The following is a 23,578-nucleotide window of genomic DNA, read 5'->3' as shown; positions in this document are numbered from 1 at the left end:
TGTCTAGCACTTATTTCACTCCATCACTACACTTCAGTTTTTTTTTGTTTTTTTTATTACCCAAACTAAAATTTATCCGTGGAGCAAGAGAGACATCTAGTGTCTAAAAAACAATTGTAGAAAAAATATGCATTTAGCTTAATTCAAGTTTATTTAGTAATATTGTTCATGCTGCTTACCTCCAAGAAATAGACTAAAATTAGCTTCCATCTATACTGACAACTAATAAAACAAGCCATATTATATTATTAGCACTCTATAAATTGCGCATATACATAATATGTTTTCGAGAATAAATATTACTATGGATCCAAGTATGATTGATTCAAATTAATCTGAAACAACCAGATTACCTTTTCTGGGAGAAAAAAAAAACTAAAACTAGCCAGTACTCTATGTTGCAATTTACTACAACTCGACATCCTTTCAACTGTTGTCTTGCTTCCACCAACTCCCTTCTCTTTCATCTTTGTATTAAAAAAAAGAAAAAAAGGAAAGAAAAAAAACATATTTTTGCCACTCTACAGCTTCCTTTCTCACTCCGGCTTCCAGTCTCTCTGTGGAGTCCATTAGACACCATCTCTGTTGTGTTAACCTGTATGGAACGAAGCTGAATAGGAGGGAAGAATGGATGAAAGAAATAAAAAGGGGGGGGGTCGGAAAAAGACTTCTGCTGGGACCAGTTTCTTCTGAAAACCTCCTTTATATTTCTTGACAATTTATTTCTGAAACTACATTAAATATAAACCATGGCTTCCTGCCTGTAAGGTACGACCAAAGAAACTGCTCCAAAAGCATTCGGAATCAACAAAGTTTGTCCTCTGCGTTGTAATTCACGTTAAATAAAACTTTTTCTTTCTGTGTTGTTATACGAGGACACAGACATGTTCAGCAAGTTGGAATATTATTCTTGTTATTTAGTCATTCTGCTTCTCTTCCCTTCTTTTATTTAACTACAATGCCAAGGGCTTTGGAGGACACAGTGGGAAAAAAATTAGCATATTTTACTGATAAGGATGTATGGTGCTCAACTCTATTAAATGAAATTGGACTTCTTATTTAATTTATAAATTTTACAGCTATGAAATGATTTGGTGGAAAACAAACAGACTGGAAACGTGACTGAAAGAATGAGGATGTGAGGGGAATTTGAGTGCCTTTTTTTCCAGTCCTTCTCACAGACATTTTCCCTTCACACAGCTTTAACCAATTTCTCCCTAGAAATGCAGACATTCTAAAAACTATCTGTGATAAGGAGCAGAGTTGGATATTGTGCAGCAAAACAATGACTCTAAAAATGTAAGAATTGATTTAATGAATTGACCTTTAAATGGAAAATGTAAGACTGGCATAAGAGACACTTTGAGGAAAACTTTGACAAAATCATCACGAAAAGAGCATTGATCTTAATAATAAAACAGCAGAAGATGACATAATGAAGTAAAACAATCAAGATATCAGTGTTCATGTGTGACGTGTGAGCAGATGAGTGTTACCTGGCCAAGTAATCATTCCGGACTAGTAGAAGGTGTTGCATCAGGGAAAGGAAGTGACCTTCAGCCTTGGAGTCCTTCACTGTGTTGACGACGATGTCAAACACTTCCCTCACATCACTGGAGCCACTTTAGTCAAGGCCGAATTCACCAAATCAACAGATTGAAAATACTCAACACTAAATACATAAAAGTTCCTCAATTTAATGTTTTCCAGCTAAAGAAGATGTAAGAGGAACATACGACTCTTGTTAAACACACATCACATGCACTTATGTATATACATAATAATTAAAATCAACATATAACAGAAAATAATGCTTGAGTTTAGTACAATTAACATATTCTACTGTATTACTATTGCTTTATTTTAACAGCTTTAAAGAAGCACAAAGCAGCACAGCAGATTGCTGGGTTTGGTGGCGCTTGGGAGACACCTGGTGTTGGAATAAAAAAAACCCAATCAAGTCTCATCTGTCTGTCTTATTAATTAAAAGTTTTTTTGAACCTTTTTGAACCTTTGAGCCATGGTACACTTTTTTGCTTGATTTAAAAAAATGTGAACATGAAAAATAAAACTCTGCACTCAGTATTAACAATATACGTTTACTCTTATCAAAGTGTCTCAAATAAGAATGAAATGCATACAAGTCAGTCTTTTGGGATCTTTCATATTTCTGCCTACTTAATGTGAAAGCTGGGTATATTTGAAAGGACACAGAGCTCAAATTCTGCCATGCTAGTTTAGACAAATTATGTGAAATTGAACCATTTCCCATGGTGCACCTGACAATCTCTCACAGCCCAGATTGTAAGAAACTGGTTTACAAAAAAAAAACCACAAGTTGATAAAAAAAAGACAAGTACATGAAACTTTAAACTAATTATGCCGTCATTACATTTAAAAGCCTTTAACTAGACATAAATATATAAGTAAGATTCCCATATTTTTTAAGGAAGATCAATTGTTAACCTTAAAAAAATGCAGCCCAAAGATGAAAAAACAACCCGTTTGTTGATTTTAAAGCTACACTGCTTTTCATAAATAATATACAGGTTTTACAACTCAGTGGAACAAGTCTTTAGTAAGCGTAAAAATATTAAAATGAATTAAGAATGTTGTGACCTATGTGGGGAATTTGTTTCATAAATAACCTGCAATAGTAGGGGCACAACGATTTGTTTTAATGATTTACTTCATATCATTATTAGGGTTTGACGATATGAATCATAGTTGATATTAGTTAATATTGAACAATCCGATTTGATCAGATTCTCCGACCTTAAATCGATCCAGGACATCTTAAGACAAAAATTCAACCAGCGTGACTCAGAGATAAATAAATAAGAAAAATTAAAAGAACCGTGCAGGTAAAGTTTTTCAGATTACTTGTTTCTCTTGAAAGATAATCGAGTGTAAATTAAATGTGTGTACGATCAAACAAGTAAACAAGAATTAATGGCAAATCAATTTACATCACATGGATTGTAATGGTGACTTGATCATTGGTCGTTTTTAAAAAAAAAAATGAATACAACTACCATGCATCAATCTAAACGGTACTGTCCAATATAGATTATTGATTCATTTCATTTTGAAATTTTTTTTTGATGGTATAGGCATATTTGATTATCAACTTACCTCAAACATATAGATCTGGTTGGATCGTAAAATAGATTAATCCTTACAGCCTTACGCGATAAGTGAAACCCGCAAAGTAGGATTACAGAAGTTTTAAGACTGAAAAATTCTCACTACACTCTGAATACACATTTGTCCGACAGAAATTAACATTTTCACAGTTAACAATTTTGTTTAAACCCACATAGAAAATTAAGTCCAATTTTATAGAATGAAAACAATAATCTGCTGGCGATCAAAGATTGTAACTCTAGTAAACTAAACGCATTCTATGCAGGAGACATGGCATGGAGGAGATTGATAAGCCAATCAGGATGCAGAACACAGTGTGCTGAAGAGAGAGAGAGAAAAGGCGTGCAAAACTACCCTGAAAAAAAACGGACAAAAAATGAGATTGCGACGGGAGATCTGTGAGGGAGAGAGGAAATACTCTACACTACATCCTTCTAATATAATGTGAAAAGGAAGTAGCACTGCAATAAAGAGATAGAATCAGGTCATCCTAATTAGTTAAAAAAGAAAGACCTAAGATTATCTTTGTTTTTTTTTTTTGTTTGGCAATTTCAAGGATATTCCATTTCAATACGAATGTCATCGAGGCGCACTTTGAGATCCTCCGAGTCATCCTCTGCCTGATCATCGAACACACTGAGCTGCACCTTTAGCTCTTCATTTTCTATCATCCGGACCGCCTGCAAGGTACAGGATGAAGACAGAGATCAAATGAGCTCAAAGTATAACAGGACATGTGTAGAAGTCAATTGAGAGAGGATTTCTGCACAACAACTGTGACTCATCAGGAAAACATTGAAGTTGAGAGAGAAATTCATGAAAAAAATAAATTAAGCTGTACTTTTCAACACATATTCAATGTTATTTACCTTCAGAGGCTCTCTGAGTCCAAGTCTTAGCAATTCTGAACGAATATGGATTCTGAAATCTAGTTCTTCGGCCCGGCTGATTAAGGCGTTGATGAGCTGCATGCAGCTGGCCTAAAATAAAATAAAAAAATAAAATAAAAAAAAACACATTAGGTCAGTTTCTTTAGTTCATTTCTAAATAAAAATATCTTTAATTTGTTTGTCAAATGTTGCAGGCCACAATCAACCTAATAAAAGGACACAAACACATACACATATATGGGAATAATAGAAAGACTTAATATTTGCTTATAAGTGCATACCCTTAAAGCGATGCTGCTATTCTGCATGCCAGAAATGAGAGGCTGAAACCTCTCAATGTTTCGTTTTTCAGCCTCTTCTGTGATGACTTCCAAAACACGCTCATGACTGCAGAGAAAAGAGGCAGATGTTAATCGCTCCACCATGGAGCAGCTTTTGATAATTATGCCTTTCAATAGAAACAACAATGCAGCTGACAGATTCATAAACTATTGTAGTGAGATGCAGTGTAAATGTAGTCTCAAAAGTATGTTTTTCATGACCATTCTCGAAGAGCATTTTAAATTCACGCTGGACTAGAGAATCTGATTCATTCCTCACTCTTATCCATTTCACAGAGAAGGAACCATTAAATGTTCCAGAATCTACTGGTAGAGTTTCTTTCCCAGGGCTTGGTGTGTGCCAAGATCAACTCTAAAAAAAAACTTGAGTCGGGTTACTGTCACCACCAAACCCAAACTCATGGATGAGGCTGCGTGGTGATGTAAACACATTCCAAGACAATATCAATGGTCTTCCGTTTGGAAGTCTGTCATGATCGATTCTGCAAAAAGTTAATGATTTCTGTGGGTTTGACATCTCAGGATCTGCTGACTCCCACTCTTGCAGTTTCGTTGGTTTTCCATGTCAATGCTGAGTTGCTCCCCATATATACATTTCCACTTTATCATAATACTACTGACAGTTAAAAGTGGAATATTGTTCAAGTGGTCGTGTTGGAGAGGCAGCAGGTTATCACTGAACCAAACGGAAATCCACTGAATTCCTGAATGCACCTCATTCTTCTACACATGAGGAGAGTCAATCTCCATCTCCAGGTGTATAACTTTAATTCATGGAAAAGACTAGAACACTTGGATAATAATTTAGATGTGTGAGTGATATGTCAAATGATGAAATAAAACCAAGACAGTAATAAAGTTGAAAACTTGGCTCTTTTTCCACATGGTGTGTGACATTTACAGCTTAATTAGTCTGGTACTCTCTTGATATTTGGTCATCCCCTTTTCCATTAATACTCCCTAGTGTATCATTAAAATAAGGCCTTGGACAGAGTAAACTATATTGGAAACTAAACATTAGCTGAAGCTCCTATATAATCAAGTGTAATGAAATATTATTATTAAATACTTAAAAAAGTCAAATAACTAAATGTTTCTATTTCATGGAGAATGGATTCACAGTGAATGTATAATACACTGCTGCAGGAAATGGGTAGAAACTGAAATTATTTTGGTCTAAAAGAAAGCAAAACAGTTGTGACATTGTAACCAACAAAAGTAACAGAAAATATACTTGCTACCCCAAAAAAAAGTTCATTTTTAAACTCAAATGTTGGAGAATCTGTTAAACTGTCATCAGATTAGAAAATGCAGTATGTTAACAAACAAAAAACAAAGCTTGTATAGTTACATTTTTTGAAGGATTTTCATCTTTTGGTGTCCTGTTGAGTTACGTTTTTACTCTAATTTTTATCAAACCATTTAGTGTCTAGAGTGAAGCCCGTTTAAATATTTTGTGTGTTCATCTTAAAGTTGCAGGTCCTTACAGGCCTTCAGGCTCTTCCAAGATGGAGATGGCAGAGAGCAGTCTAACAGCATCCGTCATCATGGGAGGTTTCATCGGGTTGACAGCTCTCACCAACAGAGTAATGCCCTCTTCTGAGTCCAACATGGATTTCAGACCAAACTAAAAGGGAAGACAAAAAAAAGGTCATATAGTAATATTAAATCACTTGAGTAAACATTTCATTCTTAAATCATTCTTTTTTTTTTTTTTAAAGCTTCTAGTTAGAAAGCTGTTTGTGGAGGTTTCATTCTAATCTTTAATTTATAGAGACTTTTCTACTCTGTTGTCACTTTTTACTCACTCCGAAAAGGAGAACATGAGCCTTTGCAAAGTAATCTATAGAGTACTTGTAACGATCATTAGCATACAACTACAATAGTCTGTCTTTACTGAAATGATTTGGACTGAATTGGTTTATAACAATCTCATTTAATCTTTGGTTAATGTAATTTACTTCTGAGCTAGGATTAGAAACAAACTCCATTGTGAACTTAAGGGACTTGAATAGATGACTCAAGGTATCTAAGAATACTTCAATCATTTTAAAATGCTACTTTCTATTTGTTAAACCCGATGAGGTATGTACAATTTATTGGTTTATGTAAAGAGTTTTGCATCAGAATAGTTTGTCTTGCACTTTTACCTTTCAGGATTACTGAGTGCAGTATAAAAAAAAATAATCCTTTACGTTTGGTTCCATCTATTAAATAATAGATTTTTACATAACTATTAATTTGTAAATATGAATGTGCAAATAAATTTGTCTTTGAATGAGAATGTTAACCCCACTGATTACTAAAAGAGTTTTAGACAAATCTCACTATTAAGAGGTAATAATCAATATTTATCACATGAAAACACAATATTTAGGTTTGACAAATCACATTTTAGTCAGAACTTCTTTCAGAGAGCCAAGTAAAACATATATAAATTGAACTACGTCTAGAAATAATTAATTCACAAAAAAGGTTTACCTTGTTGTTCATAAAAGCTTTCAGACACCGAATGATCTCATGCTGACATTTGCCTCCAAAATTTCTAGTTGGTAAACGGAGAGAGACAAATACAGAAAAATCACATCAGTCAAATTCACTGCCACCAGCAAAATCTACCACTTCCTGTGTGGTGGTTTATGTGACTTACATGTTTTCATCCTTTTCCTCCTGCAGTTTTTTCAGGATTTGCAAAAGAAGAGCTAAGCCTTCTTTGCCAAAGTTCTGCACCCAACTGGAAGCAAGCAGAGTAAAAGGCATTGTTTACGATTTTGATTATTATATTTAGATTCTAACTGTTAGCAACAAAAACATGATATATATCAATATATCATTCCATGGATGTTCTGTGAGTTTCTTCAGTTTTTTTGATTTTGTGGCCAAAAAGGATGTTTGTTTAAATATTCTTATAAAGAATCACTTCAATTAAAAACAATTAGCACAAACAATCTATGTATGAACAATTTTGTCTTAAATTATTGAAACTTTATGTATATTTTGGCAGCTATTTTTCCCATATCACTTAGTTATTGGTCTGGTTATGCTTCAAGTCCAACCAACAGTGAACATTTATTATTAGAATAAATAGCATAACTTGATTTAAATGAATTCCATAACCTAATTAAAAGTTAACAAAATACGAAAGATTCAGACAATCAAAAGTAAACAACTTCCTAGAATGTTTTATTTTTTGTGCATCTTAATAGAATTGAAATAAAAAAAATACAGCATTACTGTATTATCTGTATTACCTGACTGGGTTATTATTGAGTGAGACTCTCAGGGATTCCAGGCAGTTCAGCAGCTGATTGTCTTTGTTTTCGGACCTTAACTCCTGGATGTACATCTGAGCCGACTTTGAGCTCTCCTTCTGGCTCTGGCCCTGAAAAACAGACAGGAAGGGACGGCAGGGGAAGAAATAGCAATTATTTCATTTCCACTTGACTTGTTGGAAATTAGGAAAACTTTACACAGCAACACACAAAAGTCATCATATTGTGTTACACACAAGAACAGAAAGATCATTTTGTCACACTCTCTGGTTCTGTAGCTAGCCTTTACCTGGGCTCACTTATGGTACGTAATTGGGTTACCATTTTTTTTAAATGTTTTTTCTCTGTTTACTGATTTGTCACCGACATACTCTGCTGTGAGACTACACCAATCAACACTTCTGCAGAGGAAGTATCTGTTTTTCTCCAAGCCCATTTCATAAGTTCTTACACCTAAAGAAGGCATTATGTGACAAGTAAATATAAATAACATGAATCAAAGTGCAGAAATGTCATTTCTTTGAGAAGTAATTTAGGAATAATACCATAACTAGCCTTTTAAAGTACAAAAAGAGACCAAAAGAAAAAAAAAAGATTGCAGTACTTACAGCTTTAGATGTGTGCAGGTACTGGGAGAGCATTTCTCTTTTGGTATTAAGATCTTTTTCTCTCAGAGGCTGCTGTTTTTCCTCGTTCAGGTTCATATCCACCTGGTGGTTTAAAAAAAAAGACAGGATTAAAGTAAATAAAAAGCCACACATTTCTTTTTTTTTAATTCAAAACAAAATATTTTAGAACAAAATAAAAGGTTTTCTAGAGCAACTGTGTTCATCAAGGACCACATTAGTCAGAAACATGATGTAGTAGAGTTTTTATGTAAATCATCATAGCACTGTTTTTTACTTAATAAAATATGTAAAATACTTTTTTTAAATATACAATTTAATTCTAGTATATCCAAGTCGAAACCAAGATATTAGGTTTCAAGTTATAAGTCATCGATTCTTTTTTAAAGGCACAGACATTTGAAGAGAATATTGATGTAAGGTAGAAATATTTTACTTTTTATTCCTTAAACAATTTTATCACAACTCCCTTAAAAACTCTATTTCAGTAATCCCCTGTGATGCTTGGTTGTCACATTTGCAATGATGGTTTGTTTATAGGTGCATTTTTACTCAGTAATCTTTAGTCATAGCATCAAAACAGCTGATCACAGAGGCTGCAAAGCAACGGGCCCTTTACTGATGCTCCACCCCTTTCTGAGATCTGGTGAAATAATCTGGATCTTAAAACAATATCAAACCTCTGCATGTGAAGACCTCATGTGATGTGTGGACAGGACAACCACTACAAGAGTTAAGTAAGTGCTGCATAATTTGTTGAAGCTGCTTTATTTATCAAATGAAAATTATGGTACCAATTAAATGAACTGCTGATCATCTATGTTCTTGTTAAATGTCATTTTTGTCCAATTATATTTGATACACTTTTTACATCACCATTAAATCAACAATATTTCACAGATTTGTATCATCTTTCTCACCAGCATCCTTTCAAATTGCTCCAGCACATCTTCATCAGAGAGGTTCAGCGCGTTACCCGATTGGCTGATTTCATAGTTGGCAGCTGAAGAATATCGCTGGCTGGAAGCCGCACCAGGTTTCTCTTTGTCCTTTTTCGTTCTCATGCTGGTCAAACGCTCCAGCTGGATTATCAAACAGCATAAATCAGGTCAAAGTAAAAAAAAAAATAAACGTGCAACAACAATACCTCATATGCATGCAAGTAAAGATGTAATTTTAGAATGTTAGACACACATGGGTTACTTATGCTTAAATATTTACCGGTACCTTAAAAGTGAAAAAGCAGGCATACCAGAAAAAAAAGACATTGTTTTTGTTCTTATTAACCTGTCATGTAAATTTAAGGCTATATGCACATGACAAGGGTCTGCAACCTTCAACACTTAAAGAGCTGCTCTCGAATTCTTACCCTCCACAATCTAGTAGGAGCCACCAAGTCTTACTTCACCCCTTGGAGAAATACATTTGCATTTATGTGATTGTAACTGGTATGATAAATATAAATAAACTGCTGTTTTTGACATAAATAAAACAAAAGCATAAAGACAAAATAGTGTTTTTATGAAATATATAATATTTATAACTTTTGAAAGAGGGTCGCATGACTTCCTTTCAAAATAAAAGACAACCAGTGTCATATAAGATCATCTTAGTAGTAGGTCGTGTAATGTCAGAATTGTATAATAAACATAAAAAAAAAAAAAATTATCATATGTGGTGCATCACTGTCAAACGTGCATATAAAACTAATGATCAGAGCCACATAAGTGACCCCAGGAGTATTTTTTAATCTTAAAATGCACTTAAAAATCCTTAAATCCTTTTGAAAAGTAGAAGATCTGGTGCGCTTCAAGTATGAATCTGGTTGTGCTTACCAACTTCCACTGATTTTCTGTGACAAATAGAACTCAAAAATATTTCAAAATGTTTTCATTTAGGTAAATAATGAGGCCAAACCGCTTCATGGATTGTATGAATGTTATGAGCTCTGTAGTCAGGGGCCTCAAGGGGGGATTTTCACTGTTCTTTAAGTGTTTGTGGATATGCTGGATAAAGTTTGAGTTGGTTAATTTCACTTTTTATTTTACAGGTACTTTATTTAAAATTACAAACTTTTTTTCTTAAACCAGAGAGCCACAATGGAGGGGTAAAGGAGGCACATTTGGCTCCAGAGCCTCAGGCTGCAGACTCCTGGAAAAACAAGCTTGGTGAATGTTTGCAAATCTTTTTCTAGAGTCGCTGTAAGAACCAAAACGGATGTACATCCGTGTCATGGTAAAACTGTGGCTTTGTAATAAATGAATTCAATATGTAGCTGCAACACTTTCAAATTAACGATTTATACTTCCAAATTGCCTGAAATGGTCTAAGATTCAAATAGTCTTAAAAAAAACAGTTTGATTAGGAATTAGTCATATTTTGTCAAAACAAAGACAACAAGAAACAAAAACTGCCAGTGAGAAGATAAAACAAAATGTGCTGAATTTATTTCAATTTTCTTTTGACTCTGGTGGAATGCCAATATTTGTTTAAATAAAAGAAATAAAAAACACTGAAGCAACAAACAAGAATGTAAGGAAACATAAGATCCAAGTATATTGATACAATAATATCCTCCCATGAAGGCATCATTAATATTTGAGTATAAAGCATTTAATGCTGTTAAACACACAAGAGCACAAACACAAAAAAGAGAGTTCAGCAGCAAATATGTTAACATGGATTATGTTAATCAAACTGAATGTTTACATAAAGTGCTAGGTGATGAGTTTTTATCCAAATCTACAGACATGTTGAGTCAAGCAGGCGTGATGGCAATAACACACAAACAAACAACCTACCTCATCAGGAATCAGCCGTTTCAACGTCTGCAGAGCATGAATAAATTAGAAACGACAAGGACAGGAAAAGCATTTGACCAGGTTGGAGGGAACAGAATGAGGAAAGAGAGAAAAAGAAGAATCCATTAGACAGAGAAAAATTATTGACAGGCAACAGATCTAGAAAATTATCTAAGCAGTTGACGAATGATTACCAAAAGACTGAAACACCAAAAACTATGAAAACATCATCACGGTATTTTTCCAAGATTAATGCATCATTATAAGGGTAATGATACTCCAAGAAGTCAATAAAGAGGGCACAGAAACAAAAAAGAATACACAAGTCCCTTTTTGTGAAAAAAAAAATAAATAAAATCAAAGCTGAACCACTAGATGTCACTCTACACCAAATAATGTTTTAGTAGAATAGATCAAATATAATCTATACCCTGACAGAATGACAACCCCACAGAAAATGAACACCATCAAGACCCAAAAGGGATATATACGTATATTTTTAACATACATTGATCCTTAGAGAAACAAAAAAGTAAAGCAAAAAAGGAGAAACAGCAACAGCCTCTACTGGATCATTGTTTTAAAATACAAAAAAGTTTAAAATGAAACTGACATTGGTGCTGTGTTTTCATCAGATTCTGGATATTGTTTGTGTGTTATGTGGGCAGAGGTAGATAATGAAAATAACAGCATTACGATGTATATGGATGGATTATCAAGTATATCTGTGGTATGGTCAAAGATCAAGGGTTAGTTAAACTCAGAAATGCCTTGTTCCTTTATTACTATTTTATGCCACAGGAATTCCAAAAAGTATAAATAGAAACACATTTTGCAAAATGCTTCATGTTCTATCAAAGGTACTTAGTAAAAATCAAATGCAGCAGTAGTAGCACAAAAAGAACAGAGCAACAAGATGTCTAAGGCTCTAAACCACAGAAAGTTAAACTAAAACTTTGTTTAGATGAAAAAAAAAATCTTGTGGTTTAACAAAAGTGCTTTAAAACAGATTTTCAAGAAGAATAGCACAAGTATAGTAGTTTTTCTCCCAAACCTCATGGGAGTAAAACTACTTAAAAAAGTCAACAGAGCTTAAATGAGAAAGTGATACTTCAAAAGACACACCCCGTCACTGTTAAGTTGCCCACACATGTAAGGAAAGCAGGAAATGACGAACAACTATGATGTAATCCACAATTACAGAGTTATTTCAAGGCTAACCCGATTTCCTCTAATTTATTAAACACAATGCAGTTGACAAGTTTAGTGCAAAGATTTCACATTTAGATTAACTTTTTATTACTCATTTCCTTTCATGTCAGAACCTCCTAATTTAAAAGTTTAACTTTTGTTTTAGAAAAAAACAAAAAAAGATGAAAGCAGAAGACAATAGAATCAGTTTGAATATACAATAGTAATATGTTCACCATTATCAAAATACTCTGAAGGTCATTGATTGTCTTGGACATCTATTATTTCTTGAACAAGGAAGAACATTTTAATGTTCCAACTGAGACCACAGCCAAGTGTGTCAAGTGATAAACTCCTGCCAACAATGTTATGTGAATATGTGGAATCAACAAGTATAGGTTCATGTAACACATTCACTCCTTTGATTTGGTGGTAGTCATTTGTGTTGACACTTTCTCGAAATCCAGGAGTTTTTTAACATATCTAGTAAATTAAGTTCACCAGGAGGAAGATGGGTAAGCTAAAACAAAACGGCACAAGTCTTCCTAGCTAGAATAACAAAACTATTTTGAGATAGCAAATTATTTTCACATTGAATTCACAAGTGATGGGATTGTAGACATTGTCAATCAAAAGCAGCTAAAAGTGCAGCTGAATTTGCTAGATTAGGAGAACAGAGTAGGAAACATAAAAGTACATAAGAGGATTACTGAGTCAGGGAGTCGCAACAAGAATCAGCAGACTTCGTTTGCCATTTCTACAACAATTCTATAACTCTGAAACAAAGAGTGTGTATCTTTACAAAGGATGCATAATCAGTCCATTATCTTTGTCAGTCAATTATTTTCTGCAACATGGACAATAAAAAGGAATTGGATAATTCTAAAATATTTTTGCTGAAATGCAGTTTGTAGTTTGCCAAATTCATAGTCAATGCACATATTCAAAGAAAACTGCCTACTCTTGTTTAATATGTAATATTCATTAATTCCAGTGTTGAATTTGTTCTTTTATTTACTGACTTGGTTGATCTCTATAGGGAAGTGGATATCTTTTGATTTAACAAATATTTTTCTTGGTGTAGACATAGCCAACTAAAGTAATCCTGAATGACAGATAAAATAACCATCTTGAGCATACATGGTTGTTGATAAAATGAGATTATTTCAGAAAAAACATTTTATACTACAAGCAATTTTTTCAATAGAACCTTTCCCTTTAAAGCTTTTTTCTTGTATTCTTTATTAGTCTAAAACAAGCGGTTTCCTAATGGAAGTTTATGGGATTTTGGCTTCTTGGAGGCGTTTAAGAGTAATTTAGTCCAGTTCTCATATACAGTTAATCGTCAACAACACACGTATTTGTCATGTTAATACACAAACACGCACTAGGGAGTGATTTGATTTTTTTCACCTACGCAATATCGCTAAGATTAAAAATATGTTATCTAAAAGTGATGCTGAAAAACTCATCCATGCATTTGTTACGTCTAGACTGGATTACTGTAACTCTTTACTGATAGCATGCCCTAAAAGTTCTTTAAAAAGTCTTCAGCTTGTCCAGAATGCAGCAGCAAGATTGTTAGCAGGAACTAGCAGAAGAGAACACATCACTCCTGTGTTAGCTTCTCTCCACTGGCTCCCAGTTGAATTTAGAGTAAAGTTCAAAATCCTCCTGTTAACATATAAGGCTCTGAATGGTGTGGCCCCATCCTATATTAGAGATCTCATAGTTCCTTACCAGCCAATCAGAACACTTCGCTCACAGAATGCAGGACTGCTTGTAGTTCCTAGAATTTCTAAAAGTACAGTTGGAGGTAGAACCTTCAGCTATCAAGCTCCTGTTCTATGGAATAAGCTCCCAGCTCATGTCAGAGAGGCAGGTACAGTTTCTACCTTCAAAACTAGCCTTAAAACATTCCTATTTGGACAGGCGTTCTGCCAGACTAGCCAGTAATCATAGAATAATTAACATAATGCTCCCATACTGTTCTGAAGTTTGGGGAAATAATTATTATAATCACATACTTCTCCAATATATGCTTGAAATATAAATTATGAAATATGTATATTCTCTACATAATAACATAGAAGGCTGCTAGAAGTTAGAAGCTGGGGAAAGTATGGTGCACTGGGGCTCTGTCCTCTTTTCCATCTACTTCTCCTCTCCTCTACTTTTTTATTTACTTCTAATTGTATGCCTTTGTTGGTGGTGCAGTATAATTCACATGTTTTTCCTTCTCTCCGACTCCCCTGTGGGAGACCGGGAGAGATTGCAGTTTCCGGGAGACTTGCTGGTGATCCTGACGAAGCCCCGCCCATCTGGATGAAGCCCCGACACCATCCTGCATCTCTGAGTGGGAGTGATTCCTGGTGGGTCGTCTGTCCTCCTGCTCCTGGTCGTGGACTGCAGTTCTGCTTCATCTGGACTATGGACTTAATCATCACTCGTCCCTCAGCTCTATATGAATGAACTCTACTCATATATGCAGTTTTAGCAGCTAACTTTTCTTTAACCGTTCTGGTATCGCCTGTCCGTCCTGGGATGGGATCTCTCCCTCATGTGGGAATCCCTAAGGTTTCTTCTTTTTTTCCTGACTCAGGTTTTTTTAGGAGTTTTTCCTTACCGCGAGGGAGGGTCTAAGGACAGGGATGACCTGTTCTTTATAGTCTGTTTAGTTTTTACCTATTGTGCATATTTTATGACTCCATCTGTGCATCTGTAAAAACTACAGGCATGAAGCCCAATGAGGCAAATTGAATTTGTGATATTGGGCTATATAAATAAAATTGAATTGAATTGAATTTGACACAAGAGTCATTGGTGAGTGTACGGAGACCAACATTTTATTTTTCATTTACCGGCCAAGTTAGGCATAGATTAAAAACAAAATCTAGCTCCCAAAATTATTTAATCTACCAAAACGGTAAGATAAAAACAAATTTATTGTTTGCTTTTTTCATTTCTTTTGTTCTTTTTAAAGAAACATTTTTAAGTAACCCCTTTATTGATTTCTAATCAGTCTTTCTACTTTTCACAAATAAGTTGTTTCTGTTTCGTTTAGTTTGTATTCCGCATAGTCTGGTTGTTAGAAATGAGGAAATTAGAAAATCAGAGCATAGTTTGTGTTGGCATTCTACAGGTATCTTGCAAGGGGTGTGCACTTCTGTATCATGTGCATGCCTCTTGCATGCAGACAGTAAGGAGCCATTGCATGCACCTTGCTAACAACTGGAGTGCTGCATTAAGGGCATTATACGACAGCACCAACCAATCATGAGTGAATTTAACTTACATTATGCCTATCCTTCATGACACACATTTGACAATAGTTCATTCCATTTTTTATGATATCCCTTAAGGTAGCCTCCACGTGCCTGCAAGACACAACTGAGCTCCCCTCATGTCTACGAACCTCTACAGGGGCCCAGACAACCCAAAAACAAGGCTTTGACCTGTGACTAATTCATTACTGTTTATAAAAACATAATGTGTATTTCTCTAAATTGCAAGGTGGAACTTTGGGGCTCTCCCATAGCTTTGGTCAGTAGAAAACTGTCCCAAATTGGTCTTTCCCCTCGTGCTCTCTTATGGTGTCCAGATGACCCCCACAAGGGTAAAAGTTTCAAACCCCTGAGCTAGCGAGTTAAAAAAAAAAAAAACAAAGAAATAAAGTTCAGTACCAACACTTTAAAAACAATTGGTCCCAAACAAATTAATATATGAAAGTATTAAAAAAATACTAAAAATCCTTCAGAGTGATTTGACCTCTTGACCTCTTGTGGCAGTAGTTGGAAAGATATTTAGATCTTAGATTAAAGTTGTCTTAGCCAGTTTTATAGTCAACCTACAACAACAGTGACATATTTTTAGAAGCCAGATAATACAGCTTATCAGCAAACCGATCTAGTTGTACTTTGGAGAACTTACACAGCCTAATCAGAGTGCATAAGCTGATTTCCTGTATTTTTGATATGCTTAGAATGTCATCATGAATTCATGATGAATTAAAGTAGTCGCTGACCAGAATTACTACTATTTAAAAGATCATTGCTATCTGGAGAAGTACCTAGAATACATAAATCAAAACACTTTATTTTCAAAACATTTTTAGAAAACCATCGGTAGTTATTTAGCCAATTCATGATGCAACCAGTAAAGGATCAACAAATACATATATTCAGTAGTTCTGAGTTCAATGAATTACACTTTTCCTTTCTTTTTTTTACTAAGCCAAGCTCTTCATTGAATGCAGTATTGAACAAACGACCAAGGTTGCAAAGACAAAGAAACTGCAATAATTTAGGTTTTGTCATTCTACAACTTAACTGGTCTTTTTAAAATACACATATGGCTTTTATATATTGACGGTGTCATGCTGTAGGAGGGTTTGTTGCACCGAGAGAAATATTTAATATAGGAAACTTTTCAATGGTTTGCCTTTAGTGCCATCTAAAGTTTAACATATTTACAAGTGCAATTCCATTTCCCCACAACTTATGGAAAAGGAGAAGAAGAAAAAAATAAATAAAAAATAAAAGAGAAAACGACACTTGTGACAAAAAAGGAAGCATCTTGTTCACTAATTTTTGCACAACTTCCTGTCAAAGCTTTCTTAGAATTTGAGAAATAAATTAACAGTTAGGAAACTTTTGACATAACAGACCCGGTGTCTAAAAAATTATAAAGAAATATTTACAATGAAAAACAAAATGAATAGTGTAAAACAACAAGTATATGCACAAGAAAATATAATCACCAAAGGTTAAATTTATTAATTATCTTTCATGACACTGTAGCTTTATAAGAAACCAAACTAAATGTTTCCTGACTTTAGCAGCTTTCCCCCTACAGAAAATGAAAACTTCTTTCCTAAAAACATAACTACTCCAAAAAGCATTGGCCAAAAACTCTTCTTGTTGAAACAGGTTCTGCGTAACTTTTCACAGAGTGAAAGAAGGAAACGGAAACCCTCCGCTTTAAACACAACCTCTCCCATTAACACTTGAAGACTTACACTGTTGCAAACACATACCGGAATACATTAATCAATGCAAATACCGTGCAGTAGAACCACAGAAACTAACTTCTGTACACTGTAACAGAAGCAAGAGGGAGAAGTGAATTTGGACAAAACTTTGGTGAGGCCTTAAAAGTATGACATCAGCAAAAATATTCCAGTATTTAAATAACAGCTGAAAATATTACTTTAAATGATATGAAATCTGTATTAAATCTGTATTAAACAAATATACTCATTGGCTACAGTAACTAATACAGCATGTATTTATTGGTTAGACTACTGATTGCATGATTCCATTATTTTTCTTATTTTGTGTGGTAAACTAATGTATACATTTCTTTGAGAAGATATGTATTGCAAGTCTCACTGCTAAACCAATGTATTTCAATAACAATTCATTAAAAAGTTCTAATTAAAATAAATCCATTTGCCAAATTTCTATTACTTAACCAGTTTTCATTTTAATATAAAAAGCTATTTTTACAAGAGTAATTTCAACTAGTTAAGAGATAAAATATGTTATTTATGGAATGTGTGCAACTGATTAATTTTTAACCGACTTCTAACTTTTTTGCTTGCCTTACCCCATTAAATAAACATGGTGAATACATAAATAATAAGGGGGACATGATGGTAATTTGAACACAGAAATTCTAAACAGCCCAGTGTTAACAGACTGATATATGACCAACCTTTCCCTCCTCTGAAAAAAAAAAAACATCTGATTAGAAATGCATTTTTTCTGCACAGAAAGATCAAACTCTTCCCTTAATAAACATATGCATTTGTAGAAAACATCCTTGAAAGTGGAAAAGTATGTATCCTTGCCAGATCTGCTGCCATCCGAGAGGCTCAAATTGCTGTGTATGGAGGATTTGAAATAAACCAGTTCCACCTCATTGTCATTGTTTTACTCAATTAAATAAATAACAAACTAGACCGACATGATTCTTGTGAGAATCTACAGTGCATTTTTTTGAGCAGGTAAACTGTGCTTTTAAGACAGAGGCATAAACAGACAGAAGATATGAATCAAATAACTGAGTATTAAGGTAGGACTCTATTCTTAGAATGGAATTTCTAAAGGTGTAGAGGCTCTGCATTCCAACTCTTTTTTCCAACTAAGTTGATCATTTTTGAAACAACCCAGCAATCACATCAAGTCAGAACAGGCTTCAAAGAAACTATTGGTACCAATTAGAAGTGTTTAGTAACAACACCAATAGAGATTTTAGTGTAGATTAATCTTCATTCTGCCGGAATGTTCTTATCACACCTTGAAAGTGGTTAAAAGAAAAAATGACGATTTAAAAAAATATATAGATAGATAAAACACTTGCTTAAATCACCTTTAGTCTAAAAAGCTAAAAACAGAACCACAGAAGACAAAATACTGTATTTAACAAAGTGAATACACCAACTTTGGGGAAATGAAAGTAACAGTAAATTTAGGGCTAGAAAACATTGCTTAGGTGGCGATCCAATTTGATTCATGAATTAAGCTCAACAGAACACGAATCGAACCACGATTCTTACTTTTTTAGATAATGTTTGTTGCTATGTTAATGTCTTTTTACTGGATGGATGTAAAAACAGAATATAACAAAGGATATAAAAGTCTCATGATAATATTTTAGTACACTACTATATTTATAAAGATCGCGAATCAGCGATTTTGGACGTCGCGAATATTTGTACTCGAGTTTTCGGAAGTAGATCACGAGTATCCGACCACCCGGATACTCATTACAGCCCTGAGTGGCATAATGTTAAATATCACTAAAATTAGGGTTACCGCTATAAAATAGTTGAATGGAAAGTCCTTCTAAAAATCTAAAAGTTTCTGCAGAATCACTATTGTGGCATGGAATGCAGCAATAAGGTTGGAAAGCCCACAGCATAGATCAGCAGCAGACAATACTCTTTCCTACCTAACATGATGAAAGACTTGCAATCAGAGTTTAAAGCAGAGGCAAAATGTTCAACTACTCTGGGAGGTTGGGTTGAGAACAGCAACTGGAGCCACTGCACTTCACTGTGTAACCACCGGGTGGTTCGATGCAATATTAAACCTGACCCTATTCCAATTTGTTCAATAATTTGTAACAGATAAACTTTGTGATTGTTGATTTGACTTCTCAAATTAAATCTAAGGAGACTAACAGTCTGTTTGGTTTGAAAGAGTTGCAAATAAACTTTTCAAATGAGAATGAACTAATTTGAAAATTAAAACTTAAGGAAATCGTCTGGGAGAAATGTGTCCAAAATGTACTTAATTGGCTTAAAAGTTGATGCCGTTGTCTAGGACAGGGAGAAAAAAGCCGTTTAAGAATCTTTCTAACAAGTGTTTTTGGTTTTTTGGTTTTTCTTTGCGTCTTTGTTTTGTTTTTTTAACTGATAACAGAACAGTGAGGCTATGTTTTAAATTTGTTTTGTAGTAACAGGACCTGAATAACACCATAGTCGTTAAGTCAACCATGAACTCTTCTCTGTATGCTTGAGCTTTTTAGAGACATATTGAGGCAATCTTTTCAATCATAAAACAGGACAATAGCTTAAGTACTGGTACATTGGTAAATCTGAACAAGAAAGGATTCAAAATGAATAAGAGTTCTGGACTGGGTTAGCATTGAATAGACTATAGAAAATAAGGAAAACCAAATAAAAATACTACAGTTGAATGGTAAAACAGTCATGCAGAAACAAATAGCAAAAAACCTCTGTGAAATTAGATTACCAATTCAATTGACCGATTTACTGCAATGGTTGACAATGTTACCGTTTAAAGGAGGTAATAAAAAGAAAGTGATTTTATTTCCAGTTGCCAATCTTGAAGGATCAGTCAAGATAGAAAAAAACAAATGACTTGATGTCATCCACTGGTCAATGAGAGAGGCCAATATTTATAGTCTGGTGTGACAGGCAAGATTGTAAGCAACTTTTGCCTTGCTTTGTCATTATTCACTTTTTTTCTTGGCACCTTGAGAAAACATTTGCTGTTTATTACACCTATATGAATAATTGGACTAAAAAAATACACATTTGGGTATTTAATTCTGTTTATTTATTTCAGAATAGGCTGTACCTACATCTTAATGGAACAACTATCTCCCTTTCCTATTCACCCATATGAAATTGCAAACAGCAAGTGAATAGATCTAAAGTCCCACTCCAATTATCTTTTGATCTTTTGTAAAAGGGTAGTGGTAATTTAATCGTGATTATGTTGTTTTTAGCTCAAAAAAAAAAAAAGGCATGCTGTTTGCAAGGACAGTTTTTGTGTAGCCCCAGTGGTCAATCAAAAACTCCTATCTGAGTTGTGGGCCGGACCATTGCCACAGAGAAAGCTTGCACTCATTTCCCATCATCCATCTGTTTACACTCTACTGCTCGCATACAGCCCCTCACAACCCCGAGCTAATATTAGCGGTTCAACAAAAATGGCGAGCAATATCAGAGTCATCCAGTTGTACAGGGTCTATTTGTCTGCAAGGGGATGCATCAGAGTGAAGAACAAAGAGCAAGCATATAGCCTGCTGGTTGTACTTTGCATGTACAAGCTTTTTTACACTTGCACTTTTCCCTCCTATATCACCTATGATTTGAACAAAGAATTATTCAAAAACGCAATTTTAAATCCAAGTTTTCTTTATAGATGTCCTCCATCACAAGAAAAATGCTACAAAAACTTGTTAAAAACACACACACAAAAAAAAAAACGTTTTCATTGGAGTGAGTGCTACAATTATCGTTGCTACAATTAAAAGAGTAAATTGGCTGTTTTAGGGCTTTGTTTCTCCTCCACATAATTTTAATATTGTTAACTGCTTGGTCACAACCACTTATTTTTAGAATGTTTTGTGTGTGTATTGAAATTTTATGGACCATAACTAATACTCCCTTGCCTCCCACTGTCCCAGCTTACTAATGGTCCACTTGAGTTCCTTGTTTAACTTTACTCTTAAATATTGTCATTTGGTCTAAGCAAAGGGATCTCTGCCAACAGACGTCCATTAGCCACTTTGGTTTCATGTTGCCCCAAGTTTACCTACTGTTCAACTCACAGTATGCTCATCTTACCGACCTATGAAGAGAACAGGAAACTTGGTGTCTGTCTCAGCCTGGTGAGCATATTAAGAGGTAGAGTAGCTGTGTGTAAAGCAGCATAAAAAAGGCATTGTGCACTAAGCTAAATGTTTAACTCTATAAGTAGACTCAGAGGTTTTGATTTAGCCTCGGAGGTGACAGAAAATTAGTAAGCTGGTTGGCTTAATTGATGAGAACAGTATTTGCTGAGGTGGTCCCCTGAGGATGCAGAGGCATTGCTGCAGAAAAGAACAAGATATCATGCTTGAGGGACGATTCCCTATATTTGTGATTAGTCGCATGTAGTGACTAGAGGTCCTTTTTTCCACATATGTCTGCTTCCTTATGGCTTGTCAAAAGCTGCTTATGAATATTTGCATATTGTTGTACGTTAACAAGGACCTTGTATGGATAAATGGGAGCAGGGTGTGCAGAAACAAAACATGCATTTACGGACAGCTGACTGCAGGCTGGCATTTGTGAAGAGACGTCTGTGTGAAGGCATGTACTAAACCGATAAACAAATCTGCTATATCTTCATAAATTGTGTTGGCACATTTTTGGATTTGGGTGACCGCCATGTTCTACACTGAAATCCACGCACTGTTTTATAAATAAGGCGCTAGGTTACAATCTCCTTTCTCAAGTAACCTGGTTACAGCAGGCCAAAACCCTTTAGATCCAATTCAATTTTTTTCTGCATGAAAATATTACAAATTGCATTTGAGAAAAACATTTAAATTCAGAGACCTAGGGATTATAAATGACACTGAAAAAAACAGCTAAATGCGTAATCTAAAATTCATCTTGTATCCCAAACAACAGTCCAAGGCAGTGATCCGTAGCTAATCCCTAACTGAGCCTGCCTACTGGGTTTAGCCAGCGTGCTTGTTTATGTCAACAGCAGTCATGGATGCTGATCCCTAAATACAACAGATAGCCTCTAAGGAACCATCAAAAAGTGACCTGCCTTTGGTTTCAAACAAAATACCTGGGTTATGTTCAGCTGCGGCTACATTTACATTTACTGCAGGAAAATATTACATTTGTGAAAGAGTATTATAACTCTGAATGTTATGTGCTATATTCTATTTATATACAAAAGATTATGTTGCTTGTTTTTTTCCATTGAAAAAGTCAAGTTTAACACTGTAAATTAAAACACACCAAATCATAAAGACTGAAACAAATTAGCATTCAAACTTTTAATTCTATTAATTCATAAATGCATCTCCAAACAGACTTAATAAAAAAATAATAACATATGCTTTAAAAATGAATTTTCTTTGCATTTAAGTTCCTGAAAAAGAAGAATAGTGGTGTTTTTAACGTGTTCTGTAAGAATTTTTCTCATAATGGAGGACATGTATAAAATAATTTAACAATGAAACTGCATTTCTGAGTATTTCGTTGTTCAAATCCTAATGGATCAGGAGCAGATGAAAACCCACCATTTAATGAAGCTCATATTTGTGATGCAAGTGAAATGGGTGGGCCAAAATCTCCCCGCTGAGCTCCATACTGATGCATTCACTTGCAGACAAATAGATGCATTAACGTCTTTGCTTTCCTCGTCTGAGGTGGTATCTGGCTCGCAACTGTTTGCTCCGTTTTGGATAGCTCTAATATTGCTCACCATTTTTGTTGTACTGTTAAGGTTGCGAGGAGCTGTAAGCTAGCCAGGAGTGTATAAACAAAGGGATGACAGGATATCAGTGAAAGGTTACTTCTACGCCAACAGTCCTCCCCACAACTTGGAGGCAAATTTCTAATTAAATCTTGCTGTGCTGCAAAAAATATGTCAAGAAACAACACAGGCTTTTTGAATTTGGTGAAAAACAATGTAATTATAATTGAAAGATCACTGGGAACAACTTTACAATAGATAAAAGGTAGTTGGAGTGTAGCTTTAAAATAGCATTTCTGAGTATTTCTTTATTAACATCAGGATGAATCAATAGCAGAATAAAAAATGCCATTTGATAAAGTTCTCTTTTGCCACGCATTAAGTGTAATGGGTGGGACAATAATCGAGGACAAATTCGGAATAAGTCGGAATAAACGCAAACGGACCCTGGTCCAGAACAAGGAACAGTTCTCGGACCCATCTTTTGAGGTGGTCTAAGCTCGTTTCCAATCAACCTGAATCTTGGTTTGGTCTGTTCTCAGAACGGAACAATTGGACCAAAATGGCCACCGTA

General features: G+C 34.7%; 1 protein-coding gene across 3 annotated transcripts in view; it reads right to left on the bottom strand.

Moving 5' to 3' along the window:
* Positions 1-23,578, bottom strand: part of LOC112153296 (protein diaphanous homolog 1) — an 81,948-nt gene that overhangs the window by 55,424 nt on the left and 2,946 nt on the right. For 2 of the 3 annotated variants that reach the window (XM_024283386.2, XM_024283388.2), the window contains exons 2-12: positions 11,078-11,104; positions 9,197-9,358; positions 8,259-8,360; positions 7,630-7,760; positions 7,029-7,112; positions 6,860-6,923; positions 5,866-6,005; positions 4,319-4,424; positions 4,017-4,127; positions 3,709-3,827; positions 1,497-1,613 (exon numbers count right to left, since the gene is read on the bottom strand). In XM_024283386.2, the coding sequence (XP_024139154.1) occupies positions 1,497-1,613; positions 3,709-3,827; positions 4,017-4,127; positions 4,319-4,424; positions 5,866-6,005; positions 6,860-6,923; positions 7,029-7,112; positions 7,630-7,760; positions 8,259-8,360; positions 9,197-9,358; positions 11,078-11,104 (1,163 nt within the window). The remainder of the gene's footprint in view (positions 1-1,496; positions 1,614-3,708; positions 3,828-4,016; positions 4,128-4,318; positions 4,425-5,865; positions 6,006-6,859; positions 6,924-7,028; positions 7,113-7,629; positions 7,761-8,258; positions 8,361-9,196; positions 9,359-11,077; positions 11,105-23,578) is intronic. The other variant, XM_024283387.2, reaches the window with a different exon arrangement.

The sequence above is a fragment of the Oryzias melastigma genome, linkage group LG10 (genome assembly GCF_002922805.2).
Source record: "Oryzias melastigma strain HK-1 linkage group LG10, ASM292280v2, whole genome shotgun sequence".
In the NCBI taxonomy this organism is placed as follows: domain Eukaryota; kingdom Metazoa; phylum Chordata; class Actinopteri; order Beloniformes; family Adrianichthyidae; genus Oryzias; species Oryzias melastigma.
This window is presented reverse-complemented; position numbering and strand designations above follow the sequence as displayed.